We start from the raw sequence: 15,964 nt of genomic DNA on the forward strand, positions 1-15,964 counted from the left end.
TTGACAAGAGCCGTGACACTGTTAACACAGTAGTTGGTAAACGCTTCAAGTAAAGGCGTGGACTGCCCGTCCACCTCAAGGTGTAATTATCAGTCTTTACAGCTTGAGCACTTGGTGTGGAAGTTATTATGCACACAGACTATTTCAGTGGGCTTTTCAATGCAGCACACTTTAAATTGATTATCGCATTTATCAATTATCCCAGTGTAGAACTTTTGCTCTCTAACACATTATACATATACACCATCCACAAAAAGTAACAGGTTGTCATTATAGTGAGGTGGCTTATTTGAATACATATTGGAACTTCTTGGGTAACTTTTATAATATGACTTGCAATTAGACATAAAGAAATAATTAGAAATAAAGGGCATGTAATTGGGCTTTTTGCATAGGCCTTATTTCATCATTGTTTTTGCTACAGTGCTCATATCATATATTATATAATAGTTTGTTTTGCAATAAAATACATCTACAGTGCATCTAAAATTCATTCTTTAATACAACATGAAACATCTATTCAACTAAATATCTGACTTTTGCTCTGTTCATGTATGATGGACTGTCGTGAAATGGTTTATCCTCCTTATTGTCCATCACATCTTCCATCTTCCCCTCCTCTGCATTCTCTGCTTTTCCCATCATCCTCAGTGGCAACAGAAGCCCACCGTATTGTTGGGTGGTGGTGTTTACCGCCTGACAACAGTGAGCTCCCCCCTTGTCTTTAGTCAGGAAGTAAAGGAGGGCATTGAGCCATGCGTTGAATGATGCCAAAGGTCTTGTGATCTTGTAGCACATGGAGACCATGGTCATGGTGTGACAGGGAACTCCCTTGGTTACTTTCAACAGGAGAAAGATAGTTCTGGTAACATGGAAGGGGAAGAAACACAGAGCAAAGAGGAGGGTAATGGTGACGATGGTCCTGATGGATTTTCGTCTGCGATTGGCATACGGGGAGTGAGCGCCAAGGAAAATGGAAATTCCTTCTTCTCTTCCCAGTGTCTTTGACAGCCCATTGCCTCCTCTTCTTCCTCGTCCAACTATTCTAGGGCTACTCCTTTCTTGTCTGTCCATGCCCTCATGGCTTCCCTCTTTTGGGCCTTGGCGGGACGAGGGTTGAGAATGCAGAGTCCTAAATATGGTCAGAACTACGTGGGAGTAACACCAAGCAATTATGGAAAAAGGCAAAAAGAAGCCTAACAAATGGAGGATGATGCCATAGGGCACATAATCAGAAAACTCTTTATCTATGGCATCATCCCAACAGTTCTGGTACTCCTCAACCATTCCTCCCCAGTTACCCTGGTTGGTATTACTGTTTATTGGTAATTGCTGATGGTTTGGGTTGTCAGCACCACTTGCATTGCTGCCAATGCCTGCCAATCTTGTTACATGACCAGTCTGAGCAAACCGGAATATGGGACAGGTCAGAGCAAACACCACAATCCAAACCAGGACACAAGTGCACTTAACAGCCTTCTTGGTCTCTAGTGTAATGACTTTCATTGGGTGACAGATACCAAGGTACCTGTGGACAGAAATGCAAGTGAGGAAGAAGATGGAGCAGTAGAGGTTAAAGTAGAAAAGAAAACGGACCAGGCGGCACATGAAGTCCCCAAACACCCAGCGGTCACGCATGATGTAACTGGCCACAAGGAATGGCAGTGACATGCCGTACATGAAGTCTGTGGAGGCCAGGTTGACCATGTAGATCAGCGAAGCATTCCAGCGCTTGGTTTGACGAAAGGAACGGTAGAGGACGACAGAGTTGAGGGAGATGCTAAAAATGAAGGTGAAAGAGTAACAGATGGGGAGAAAGATGTACTTGTAGGACTCGTCAATACTGCAAGACGGAGATGGAGGGGTAGTGGAGGGATTGGAAGAAGGAGAGGAGGAGCTTAGGAAGTTATTGAGTATGGAGACACTCATGTTTTGAGAAACACCACTACTGGATGGCATTGTGAGGGATTAAGTGATTTTCATGTGAAGGAGAAGTTGAACAAGGCTGTGGGTTGTATGTCTGGCATCCTGTCAGGCTTCCTCTTGGTCATCCTTGTAAAATGTTTTGTATCATCCTTTACAGTATACTCTAGATGACTTTAGATGGTCAGGTCCATGCGTGGGTTTTCACCTATGGATGAAGAGACAAATGGTCATTCAATCTGGTAAATTCTATCTTTACGAGAGTTATCAGGATATTTTACTTGCTCTATGCACAAAACACTTGTATCAGTGCAGGTTTGTACGTATCATTGATCATTGCCAGTCACACAGTTATTTGGCTACTTAGATTGTAAGCACTAATTCCATCAGCGCAACAACAGAGTGATGTCATACTTTGCTGCTGTGTGTTTCATTCATTCTTTTTTTTTTTTTTATAATTCTACCTTTACTTTCCAAATTTGAAATTTGCTGAAACTTCCTTTCAGTGATTCTCAACACTGCCGGAAGATGTTTAACATTAAATATTGTCAACATCTACTGAACGGGTTGGTACAAAATTTGGAGAAGGTTTAGGTTGAAATCTTTCAACAAGTATTGGCTGAATATCAATGAGATTTAGTACACACATTCATGTTCACCACGCCTCTGAAATATCATCTAGTACTATCATGAGGTCAAAATGTCATGTTTGTCCAGAACTTTAGTTTATGACCAAACACCTGCAAAACAAATGTTGGCATGACATGCTAAAATAAAATGAACATATTTAACATTACTTCATTAACATCAGCCACATTGTTAATATTACGATTTGAGCGTGTTAGTATGCTGAAACGAGCATTTAGCTCAAGACATCACTCTAAGCACAGCCTCAAATCCTCTTGAAAAAACTGTCAACTGTGAGGGGGAGGACTGGAAAGAGGTAGTGTCTTCCACCATCCTACCTTCACCTATCCTACTACTATAATTGGAGAGCGAGATGTTGTTCCGTCCATCTGTCCGTCTTTGCGTTCACCTTTCGCCAACCCCCTCCATCCCCTCCAAGGTTCAGGGAGCCATTTCACATTTCGCATTTCATTTCATGTCAACTTCAATTTCTATTTCAATGTTTGGAAGTACTGCCACCTGGGACTATTTTTCATCCTGTGACGTATATGCATAGAGACGCCGTAGTAGGGGCGTGAACGACGGGAGGAGAAGACAACAACAAAGGAGAGAGGAGACATTTTGTTACGGTCATTTATCCAGGGTCATGAACATTTTCAACATGCCTGTTGAAAAATACTCGCGATGCCGCCAAACGGCGCATGACATTAACGCAATGTGGCGAAACTCCAGAGATGTCAGGTAAGAAACCACAAAACACAATCCACACAATAGCTAATGCTAATGCTAATGCTACGGTTTGTTAGCTACTCACCCATACAGCCTTCCAACCATGTAATTATCATTCCGCAACATGAATTCATGCATTATGTTGCTCTTTGTCTCAGGGTTAAGATCCTTTTTGTTCCACTGTTAAATAATAACAAAATAACAAAATCTTTGTTTTATGAATGAGAGTCCAGGATCATGTTGTTACCACAAATAAATGTGCTGCGGACACACACACACACACACACACACACACACACACACACACACACACACACACACACACACACACACTCACTCACTCACTCACTCACACTCACAATCACACACTTACTAGCAGTTGCCTGTTTTACACCAAAATGCCTTTGTGCAGATAAATGTGAGAGGATGACACCTGAAAACATTTTTTTGGTTGTTGGATAATGCTGGAAGTACAATTATTGTTGATCTTCATTTTTTATGAGAGGCTGCATTCATGTTGGTTACCACTAAACAGCCAAGCTGCAAAGTAAACTCTCACTATATCTATAATCAACACATTTCCTTTTCAACTGTCTATTAGATTAGGGTGGGACGTGAGGTCTCCACTGAGGTTAAGGTGACTTTAGGTTTATGAACAACATCTTCAGCAGAGAGGCAGCAACACAGGTCACCATTTCTGACGGTCACAGATTTTGGTGTAACACCGGTTAAAACAAGGGAAAATATATTTTTTTCAGACAATACTTGCATAAGATATTACATTTTTCTGAGGTAATGAGTATTCACATTTTCTTCTATCATTCCTTACCGAGATATAGAAATTATTACTTAGATTTTTTGTTTTTAAGATATGTTTTCATTAGCAACTAGATACTTCACAATGTGATTATGCATGTAAAGCCTAACCTTTTCATGCATTGGCTCCACTATATTACAATTTAGTCTGTGTGTCATAGCCTATATAAACATTTTTCAGAAATCCCATTATCAATATATATTGTCTTTATTAAACAGTGGTGTGTCATCATGCATTATCTCATTTTAAAAAACTGTCTAGACTTTTCAGCAGTGAGCTGTGAGGACCATTGCCACAGAATGAGACAGCAGAGGTCATCAAAGCTGCCTGAGGCTATAGATACTCATACCTTCTGATTAACCCTTTCATGCCTATATATGCATATATTTCAATTGATGTTCAAATAAACATAAACATATTGCTGCTTCACTTTCTTACCTACCTGCTAGCATTACCATGCTAATAAAATACCTACCTATCTAACGAATTCATCCTACAGCAACTCAATAACAATTCTCATTTACATACACCATCTCATTCACACATGGCCTAACATGTCCTTGGTTATGTGGATCTAATTTCAAACAACTATCTGACTCAACTACACTCATGGTTTATAATTTACTCGACTGCATAAAAAACGCATTTGTAATATTTACTTTACAGCTGAGCGCAGTGAGAATGATCGCTACCGAAAGAGACTGAAGAAGACATTGGAGCCACCTCAGGTTACAGGTACTCATACTTTCTGATTACCCCAGCTGAATTATCACACAGTAACAACATTAACGATGATCATTTACATACACAATCTCATTCACAAATGGCCTAACTAACCTTGGTTGTGTGGATCTCATTTCAAACTACTAACTGACTCTACTACACTCATAAATCATCATTTAGTCAACTGCATAAAAGCCACATTTGAAATATTAACTTTTCAGCTGAGTGCCGTGGTCAGCAGCAAATGAGACTGAAGAGATCATTGGAGACACCTGCAGCTACATGTACTCATACTTTCCAATTAACCCTTTCAGACATTTGCCCATAACCAACATGTGGCTCCTGGTTATGTATATCTCATTTCAGACAACATTCTGACTTTTAAGGTCAACGATGAATGGCAGCTCAGCAGTGGAAAACAACAGACAAAACCAGAAAGAGGAATCATAACTTCAGAAGAGCATGGACAGCTCCACACCAAGTCACGCATGCAGTTTCATTTGATACACCTCACATGGATTTAGTCTGCATTTCCTGCACTGCTGTTACAGTATGTTCCCTTGGGAGACATATAATTGCATGTATTATATAAATTCTATATAGAAATGTACATATCTTCTGTCATCAATCCCTAAACCTTTGTATGGCAAGTTCTCCTTTTGGTTTCTTTTTTACTCTTTACCTTATATGTAGTCACATACATTTCTATCCTTCACTTTATCTATGTGCCTCATCAGTGGGGGGCTTTAATCTATGTGCGTGTCTCTTGTGGCAAGTAAACATGCTGCAGCACCCAATGGGCACATTGTTCTAGTTCTTTGAATCTTTGAATGTTGACTAGGCCCTTTGCGCAATGTGTTGACCTCCTGTTGTATGCTGCTGAGTCTTAGTGCTTGTTTGCCTTCCTGTGCACAAGGATATACTGCTGATTCAGTCTCTTCTCACCCCATTAATTCAGCAATAAGTAACCACGCTTCCTGTAGGTGTCTCCATGCATCCATCTGTACATTGGTCTTACTCGCACTCTACATACTATTTCAGTGATGGCCTCACAATCCTCAAATTGAATCAAATTCTATGTCATATATACAAGAGCTGCACTAACATCTAAGCCAACGTTTTCCAAATAAACAACATTCACTCAGGCGACACTTCACCATCAGCTGTACCCCTGCATATTAGGATCAGCACACAGGCAGGTGCAACTCTGTGTGTTTGTGCAAGTGTTAAGTGAGCCATTGGCGGGTTATACCACCACTTCACTATGGAGTTCAAGTAAATAAGGGTAATATGTCAACTAGTAACATAAAATATTAGCATGTACAACACAAATAAGACAAAAGGTCCTATAACCTATAACCTACATCCTATAACCTAAACATGATCTTACAACCTGTTGAAGTGTCATTGATATGCTGACGTTTCATTTTTCTGTCTCACAACTCAAAACAAGCCTAGAGCATGACATTGTAGAACTGATTTCTGGTGTTAATAGTTTATGAAATAACCCACATTAATGTAGTAAACCATTAATACAATCATTTGCATCATGTGATTTCCCTTTTACCAACAGTGTTTTTGCAAAGTAGTCTTTAACTACAAATCATATATACTTTTTAATAAATAATGATGAAATAATTTGCAGTAATTCACAATACTGCGTTACCTCAAAATTAAAACATGAGTTCACAGAAGCAAATTCAGAATTGCTCACTGTGATATACTACTCTACTACTAATGAATTGATACATAATAAAAAACCAATGACTGTAAAAGGGTAGGAAAAAACAGACTTTAAATCACAGGTATTCATTTTGCAAACCTGTTGGATGTTTAGACTTTATGTTCACTCCAATTGATTACAAATCTTACCCAGGTTTTAATACCATATGGAAAATAAAATTATAATAAAAAATGTAGAGCATACATGATTTGTATTTAAGGTGCTTAAACAAAATGAATGCAAACAAATTCCTTTATGACAGGTTAACAACCGATTTTACATATACACATCATACATTTGTGTTTAAGCGCATTCAGCTCTATCATTAAGTTAGTATAGCATATTTTGTAAGGGGCTTTGTTAAAGGTAGGTACCACATGTTTCTTAGGTCTGTCAGTTTATTTTAATGTTACTGCTGCTGAAATGCATTAATGTTGATTAAAATATTCTTTAGAATAAATAGTCTTTTAATGAGCCTAACACTAAGACTGCATATTTTCTTTCCAAAACAAAAAAATAATAATATAATAATAAAAGAAAGGTCAAATCAAATTTGCCTTCTGGGAGTGGCTACTAGCTTCTGAGAAAACCCAGGAAAAACAAAGTCCAGACTGATGTATCATATCCTTCTGAATTCATTTTCATTCTCATTAAGAAATGTTCTGGGACAGTTTCTTAATGTACTCAAAATTAGTCACTAAAAAAATGTTGAACTAATATTTTAAAATGGACTTTTACTGCTTTGGCAAATGTTCCAGACCAGAAATAATTGCTAAAAAGTCTGTATGTGTAAATGGAACTGCATCTAACCCATAAATACCTGCATCACTGTAATCTGCTGTTCGACAAAGAGCTTACCTGTGCCAGCGCCAACTTATGCTCCATATGGCTCCTGTTCTATCTGTCCACCATTAGAATAATCAAAAGAAAATGCAAAAACATCCAAAAGGCTTTTCCTGCAGACCATCTACATATGAGCAGCTTCAAAAACACAATTAAAACAACTCAGTAAACATGAGTTGTAATCAGTGACAGTCCTGCTGACCTTGACTGTTTGACTACTTCAGCTTTCACCTTTTGCTGGTGCTTCTCTGAATAGTCCAAGCAGTTTCTATGGTAATTCAGTCCCTCCCTCTGTCTCTCTGTGTGTCCAGTTCTTCTTCCCCATTTCACCTTTTTGTGTGTGTGCTAGTGTGTGTGTGTGTGTTGTGTGTGTGTGTGTGTGTGTGTGTGTGTGTGTGTGTGTGTGTGTGTGTGTGTGTGTGTGTGTGTGTGTGTGTGTGTGTGCACTCCCACATGTGTGTGTGAAACAGAGAGAGAGAGAGAGAGCTCAGACTGCCTCTCTGCTCACCTGTTGATCTGATCATGCAGCTAGATGAATTAATTGCACAAATACATTCATATGCTATGCAGTATCCTCAGTGTTGTTTCTTGGAATTTGCAGACTTTAAAAACCTTCAACAATTCACATTGAACAATGACACAGGGCAATACATAACAACATCTTAGGCATCAAGCAGAAGCTAAATTCAGGTTAAAACAAATAAATGTATGAACCAGACCAGACTGTACAGCCACGCTGGCAGCTCACTGAGTCTGTACTTGAGATAAATACCCGAAAACATGCTCCTAGTATTAATGCTAACAAGATGATCTGTATCATGTGCAACATCTTAGTTAAATGTTTTAGCATGCTAATGTGGCGGGGAATGCTCACCTTGTGCATGTGAGTAGAATGTGGTATTGCTGGTGAACACAGCCTCAGGCTTGAATCCTCCTCTAACCCATCCTCGAATCAGGACTAGATTATATAAGACACCTGTTTGCTTTGTTCTCCTGCTTGTTCCTATCATGTGCTCTGGTCAGAGGTATGCAGGCTGATATTTAATTGCTAGAAAGAAGCTTCATTCTCAGATGACTAACTTTGACTAATATTTTAGCTTCCAATAAAGTGATTTATTGTGTTTACAGGTGGACTATCTTAATCATATGTCTCCTTTGTAGGTCACCACCTGCTGCTGTTTTTCCTGTCTTTCAGGGTAGCCATTGTGAACTTTTTTTCCTGTACATTGTAGTGTAACCGGTGTTCTTATCTTGTTTAATCTTGTTTGTAGTTTTTATGTCTGTGATATTTCTGTGAAGCTAGCCACCCTGGATGAGGTCCCTCCACTGTTTGCTGTGGTGAAAGGATGCACGAGCCCTGTGAGTGTGTTTAGGTTGCTGTGACTGCATGTGGTGAGTTATTGGTAGCAGCCTGAGACACACCTCTGCATAGTCTGCCACCCCATCCACTAGCCTCAGTCCATTCAAATGTTCTCTTTCTTTGAAATATCTGTAGCACATTTATACATAATGGTAAAATATTTTAATCATTTAAATAGTTTTGTAATAAAGTCATATTTTACAACTTAACTTTAATTTGAGATTAATTTCAACAAAGGATGCTCAATCGTGTTTAATTCGGTAAGAAATGATTTGTCTTGGAGTGAGGAGCTATTGAAGTACCACCTGGATGGGCACTGATTGTGATGTTCAATTAGTACGGTTATGGAAATAGCTGCATGATCAAAAAATAATGATATTATGGATAGTGGAGTCAAATACTTTGTGTGATTGAGTTATTATAATAAGGAAAAAAAAGTCAAAATGATTCATGGTAGGCAGAGTAATATGGGTAGTCTTTACTCCTTATTTATTCTCCACATATGTATCAGACCATAATCTGACATGCACTGCTTGAGTAAGGGTGAAGAACAACTGGATCTGATGGTTGTGGGTGATGATGAGTGGTCTTTCAGAGGGGTTGAAATCACCACCCAGAAGTGAGAGCAGCATAATTTGGACAAAACAATCAGAAGAAGAATGAAAGGGGATCTGTCTTTTGGCTGTAGATATTGGTGTTATATTGTTTTAACCAATTCCTCTTATGTTCCATGATGTTGTTTTTGTGGTTCATAAAGCTGTACCATGTGATTGACAATATGGCCAGTACTGGGTTACACCATGTGCATTGATGCACTGAAGCATAACATAAAATATAACAAGTGACATGGTGAAGCAGCAACCTAGCCAAAAGAGATTGACTTTAAGTGTTCAGAATGAGTCACCACAACAGAAACTACAAGGAAAAAACGAAACACTTCATCAGGAAACACCAAAGACACACAGTCAAACTTCTTCCAACAGTGTAAACTCAGAGAGGCTAAGGATAATGCTAACGCTAGCCCTGAGCCCAGAGAGGAGGACAGTGTAAACGCAGCAATACTGTCTAAGCTCACAACCTTCAGATGGGAGAACAACGAGAAGCTGATGGAAGTGACAATATCAGTGGCGTTTCTAGACCAGTTTTAATGGAAGGGCCAGGTTGGGGCCAGCTTTTTTGTTAAAGGGGCACATACAACCTCAGTACAAAATCATCACAAGAAATCTGTCATTTTATTATTAATGCAGACTCTTTGTTCAGGGGGGCCACAGAGGCTCAGAGTCAGAGTTACGGGGGCACTGGCACCTGAGTGACATTAGCTATGACATCCCTGTAACAATCTGTCAAGAAAATGGGGGAACGTCTGACACACACACACAGCCACATAAACCAGCTACACTACTTGCTGCAACATGACAGGAAACTTGAGGAAAGATGTGAAAAGTTAGAGAATTTCACAAGAGGGAAAAACTTGCCAATTTATGGCGTTACTTAAGGCTCAGAGTGCAGTGGACTGAGACATTTCTGAGGGAGCTAATGGATATCCCATCTGATTTCTCTCTTCAGCTGGAGCAAGCCCATAGGTCCCTCTCCTAAGGTCGCTTATTGTGAGATTTGTCAACTACAGTATCAACATAAGCAACAGGTGTTGGCCAAAATCTGCAAGCAATTCTGCATGGGCGGCAGGGGATGTTGGTGGGCCTCTTGGCATAAACTGCTCAATTCAGGTCCTGCCACAGTATTTCTATAGCATTAACTTGACTTTGCCATTCAGAAACACTGACTTTCTTTTGCTCTAACTATTCTTTGATAGAGTGACTTGTATCTTTACAAGATACCTTGACATTGTCCTGTAGAATTTGCTTGTACAAATCAGAATTCATTCTCGTCCAGGGGCAACAAAGAAGTCCCAAACCATGATACAACCACTACCATGTTTCACAGATGGCATGTGGTTCTTATGTTTGAATGCAGTGTTTGGTCATTGACAAAGAAAACGCTTCTCATTCAAGTTGAAAAGTTTGATTATGGCTCATCTGTCCACAGAACATTTTTCCAATTGCCTTCTGGCCTATCAACGTGGTCTTGAGCAAATCATAGATGGCAGCAATGTTCTTTTTGAAGAGAAGTGTTTTTTTTCTTTGCAAGTCTGCCATGCATAGTATTGATGTTCAATGTTCTCCTGATGTTGGACTCATGAACATTGACTGTAACCACTGCAAGAAAGGCTTTTAGTTTCCTAGATGTAACCATTGGGTCCCTTGTGGCCTCCTAAACTCCAGTATTACACGCCTGCTCTTGGTGTGATCTTTGTTGTTTGACCACTCATGGTATTGGATGTCTTCCATTTCTACACAATCTGCCTGATAGCCGATTGGTGGAGTCTGGACTCTTTACAAATGGTTTTGGAATCCTTTCCAACCTGGTGAGTATCAGCAACTCTTTTTTCTAAGGTCCTGAGAAATCTCTTTTGTTCACACCATTACACATTTCCACAAAATTGCGTTGCGAAGCTCAGACCTTGATAGTGAATACCCAGTTTTTTCTTTAAATAAATCAGGGCCTCCCAGACTCACACTTAATGTCCATCACATTGATTGAATAACCTGACTCTAATTTCCTCTCCAAATGAATTGATAATCCTAGGGGTTCACATATTTTGCCACGTACAAATATGTAACATTGGATCATTTTCCTCAATAAATAAACAAGTGTACGGTTTTTGTCCTATTTGTTTGAGACAAAAACAAATGAAAGTATGTCTCTTTATCTAGTTTTAGGATTTGCATGGAAATCTGATCACTGGTCATATTATCTGGTTATATAGCTGGTAATATTTATGCAGAAATAGAGCAAATTTTAAAAGGTTCAGATACTTTCAAGCAGCACTGTATGTGCTGAATAAAGGAAAGTTGGAATTCATTATGATTACCTTGTTAAATGTACCCCCACATAGCAAATGGGACTTCTATAGACACATATTTGACATTATAGTCTCAGAAGCTGGAATTTTAATATGTGGTGGTTATTTTAATATTACACTGAATGATAAAAACTTGACTCATCATCACCAAGTACCAGACAAACTATGACAAATAAGAACATAAATAGGGTTTTGCAGGAGCTGGGAAACTATTTTCTAATGTATAATACAGAGACATAGAATTGTTTGTTGTAATAAAGGAAGTATTGATATTTTAGATTATAGCCCCCTCTATCTTACTATCAGTTTAAACTACAAATCCAGATATACATCATGGAATCTAGATTCAAGAATATTTAATAGCCTGCAAATAAAAGCAGCACTAAAGGAGTACTATTGGAAGTTAAATGAAAATGGGGAAGTGGAGCCGCCCAATGGGACGCCTTCAAGGCAGTCATTAGGAAATATTATTGCACATACAGCTCATTTAAAAAAAATGAATACATGAAACTAAAACTAAAGCAGCTACAATAACAACCTAAATATTGAACAAGAAATTAAATAAGTCAAAAAATGAAACTTTTCTTACAGTCATTCCATCTACCAGCCTTTACAGAAACCCAAAATAATGTTCTCAGAGCTAAGGATGACACTTACTTTACTGACACGTACTTTAAGAACTAGAAATGCCCCCCTTTTAGAGAGAGGCAACCATTTCCATTAAATGGTTGCCAAATATATAATAACATGAGACCTATAAGAGTACTGAATGTAGATTATCAAGTGTTCAATCTACCATAGCATGGGGGCTTGAAAAATACCTGCCAGATCCATCTTGGTCAATCTGTTTTTTTTAAGCAGATACAAATACATGACATTAGAGAATAAGAATCAGCCTTCATTAGTCTAGATGCCTTAAAGGTGTTCAATGCTAGATGGAAATGTCCATATGAAGTTCTATATACATTTGGATATATTCATGAACTTCATGAAAATGATCCAGAAATATGGGGCTTCCATGCTTATAAGAGTGTAATTATACAGGCCAGCTGAGGCCTCTCATATGTTGGTGCAACCCTTGTTATTTTGCTTGGTGGATAGGATCCCACTTCAAGAAGTTGGAGGGAAACTGAAAATTTGTGAAGTATACAGAAAATAGCAAAACTATTATGGTGGTGTGCCTTTGGTAGTGAATTTTCCCCCAACTGGTGTGACAAAAGAGTACATGTTTGGGCAAGGGGGCACTAAAGAGTACCATTGCTAATCTAGCTAGCTACTGTTGTGCTAGAATAACTTGTTCTGGTAGTGTGCTGTGTATGAGCTAGCCGTGGCGAGCCAACTGTATGACTGACCAGTGCACATATTCCTGTTCCTATCAAGACAATAAATGTCAGCACAGAAATAGAGGTCATCCTCCTGTCAACCATGTATACACATAAATCAACAGTGACTGACCTCAGTTACACTGTCAACATTCCAAATACAACATAAACCACAATATAACCTTTTTTCATAGCAAATAATCAGCACTCATCCACTGGTGACCATAAACATAAAAACTTCATTTCATAGCTATCTGGCCAGTAGCTGTGAGTATATCTCCATCTGGATTAGTGGGTATGTATGGGCCTAAACTGAAGCAGCAGCAATTATTTTTTCACAGGTAAACAGAAACACACATCTCACTCACATGCATACAAAGAGCGAAAAGTGTGACTGAGTTATAGGCATGTGACAATTTATTAATTCACTGATCAATACATGGTGCATCAACCTGCCATTGATCACACATTGTAAACAAAAGTCACCACCACCAAAAGTCAAAACAGGACTGGAACCTGTAATCACCCCTCAAAAACACAATAGTGTGTGTGTGTACATATATGTGTGTATATATATATATACAGTGCTGTGAAAAAGTATTTGCCCCCTTACGGATTACCTATTTTTTTGCACATTTGGCACACTTAAATGTTCCAGATCATCAAACAAATTCTAATATCAGACAAAGATAACCCAAGTAAATACAAAATGCACTTTTTAAATGATGATTTCATTTATTAAGAGAAAAAAACAATCCAAATCAACCTGGCCCTATGTGAAAAAGTAATTGCCCCCCCTTGTCAAATCATGAATTAACTGTGATTAACCACATTTTTTGGAAAGCTGAGTTCAATTTCAAAGGCTCGTCTCACATTTTCCAAAAAACACCTGGATGATCACTAAGACTTTTGGGAAAACATTCTGTGGACTGATGAGTGTGTGTCCCGTTACATGTGGCGCAAAACTAACACAGCATTTGATAAAAAGAACATCATACCAACAGTCAAACATGGTGGTGGTAGTGTGATGGTCTGGGGCTGCTTTGCTGCTTCAGGACCTGGACGGCTTGCTGTGATTGATGGAACCATGAATTCTGCTCTCTATCAAAAAATCCTGAAGGAGAAGGTCTAGCCATCAGTTTGTGACTTGAAGCTCAAGCGCTCTTGGGTTATGCAGCAGGACAATGATCCGAAGCACACCAGCAAAGTCCACCTCTGAATGGCTCAAAAAAACCAAAATTAAGGTTTAGGAGTGGCCTAGTCAAAGTCCGGACCTGAATCCAATCGAGATGCTGTGGCATGACCTTAAACGGGCTGTTCATGCTCGAAAACCCTCCAATGTGGCTGAATTAAAGCAGTTCTGCAAAGAAGAATGGGCCAAAATTCCTCCACAGCGATGTGAAAGACTCATTGTTAGTTATCGCAAACACTTGATTGTAGTTGTTGCAATAAAGGATGGCACAACCAGTTATTAAGTTAAGAGGGCAATTCATTTTTCACATTGGTGATACATGTTTTGAATAATTCTTTACTTTCAATAAATGGATTGATCATTTAAAAGCTGTTTTTTATGTTTCTTTGATGATCTGAAACATGTAAGTGTGACAAAAAAGCAAAAACAGAAGAAATTCGGTAGGGGGCAAATACTTTTTCACAGTACTGTATATATATATCATATACTAGACAAAATATAAGTCATTAATGTGGTTTGCTGTTAAAAACATTCTTACATTAGTTTGTAATTATATGTAAACAAGGAATATAACAGGGTCCTCTTATACAATGCTTAATTAATCAATGACAACTCAATATAAGGCAGACGGAATGATCCTGCTGATTCTCCTCGAACACACCTGGTTGGACAAATGCAGGTTTGTTTAATCACTGATAGAGTTATCTAGGATTATCTCAACAGTGTGCTACTTTTTAAATAAAGGCAACATGAGTGGAAACACGTAATCAAACCATGATCAGAACTTGTATGACTAGCTGAGTGCTGGTAATGTAGGTTTATTTTTACAGGTAAGGAGAGACTGTGGTTATTGTTAAGTATGACAATTTCAATACTGACTTTGTGAAGTATGAGATAGACGTTTGATTATTGGACTTTAATGTCCAAACCACTTATGGTGAGTGAGTGAGTGAGTCTGGACAACATGAAATTCCCACCTCTTGGTCCACAGCATTGGTACCATGTACATGCTGAATGTAAATACTTGAACAGGAATTGTCAGGAAACATAAAGACAACTTAGTTAATTAACATCAGGTAAAATCAGGTAAAAACATTAAGGTTGGGTGGACAATGTGTGGATGTTCTGTCCAACAACAGTCCAAAACCTAAAGACATAGTTTACCATCACATAATACAAAGAAACATAACAAACAAAAAAAATCAAATCCTCAAAATCAAGAAGCAGGAAATGGAGAATGTTTGGCATTTTTGTATAAAAAAAAGGACTTAAACAATTAATCAGTTAATTAAGTATAATTCTTCTGTTGATGAACTAATCATTGAATTGACTTTAACATTTCAGGTTCAATGTACATTACCACAGCATTAATTCCATCAGTCCAACAACACAGTCATGTCCTACTCACCACTCGCTCTGAGTTTTATTTTTTATTCACTAATTATTTATTGTCATTTCTCCTTTAAAGTTTTACTGATTGCTTGAACAGTATTTGTGTTAACAATAACAACTGAGAGCAGCAGAGAGGTGAGTTTGAGATTACTATTGTTGTACTGATGGAATCAGTGCTGTGGAAATAGACATGTTGAATTTATCACGACAGTAAAACATAGAAAGTGTTGAGTTTACATTAACAGTCAATGCAAATACGTTAAGATCAGAAAACAGTAAAACATTAACCTGAAATATGCAAAAAATATTAATAAAAAAATTAGTTGACAACTATTTTAGAATTTGTTGGTCACCAGCTGTGCAGGTAAACATAAACACATTATCATAGGC

At 38.3% G+C, this 15,964-nt stretch overlaps 1 protein-coding gene across 1 annotated transcript; it reads right to left on the reverse strand.

Annotated features, from left to right (window-relative positions):
• Nucleotides 1-516: 516 nt before the first annotated feature.
• On the reverse strand, nt 517-1,959 carry si:dkey-6n21.13 (P2Y purinoceptor 3). The gene has a single exon (XM_062445095.1). It carries the CDS (start codon nt 1,957-1,959, stop codon nt 517-519), a length of 1,443 nt encoding a protein of 480 aa, XP_062301079.1.
• Between the last annotated feature and the right edge of the window lie 14,005 nt (nt 1,960-15,964).

This window comes from Scomber scombrus, chromosome 23, assembly GCF_963691925.1.
Source record: "Scomber scombrus chromosome 23, fScoSco1.1, whole genome shotgun sequence".
In the NCBI taxonomy this organism is placed as follows: Eukaryota; Metazoa; Chordata; class Actinopteri; order Scombriformes; family Scombridae; genus Scomber; species Scomber scombrus.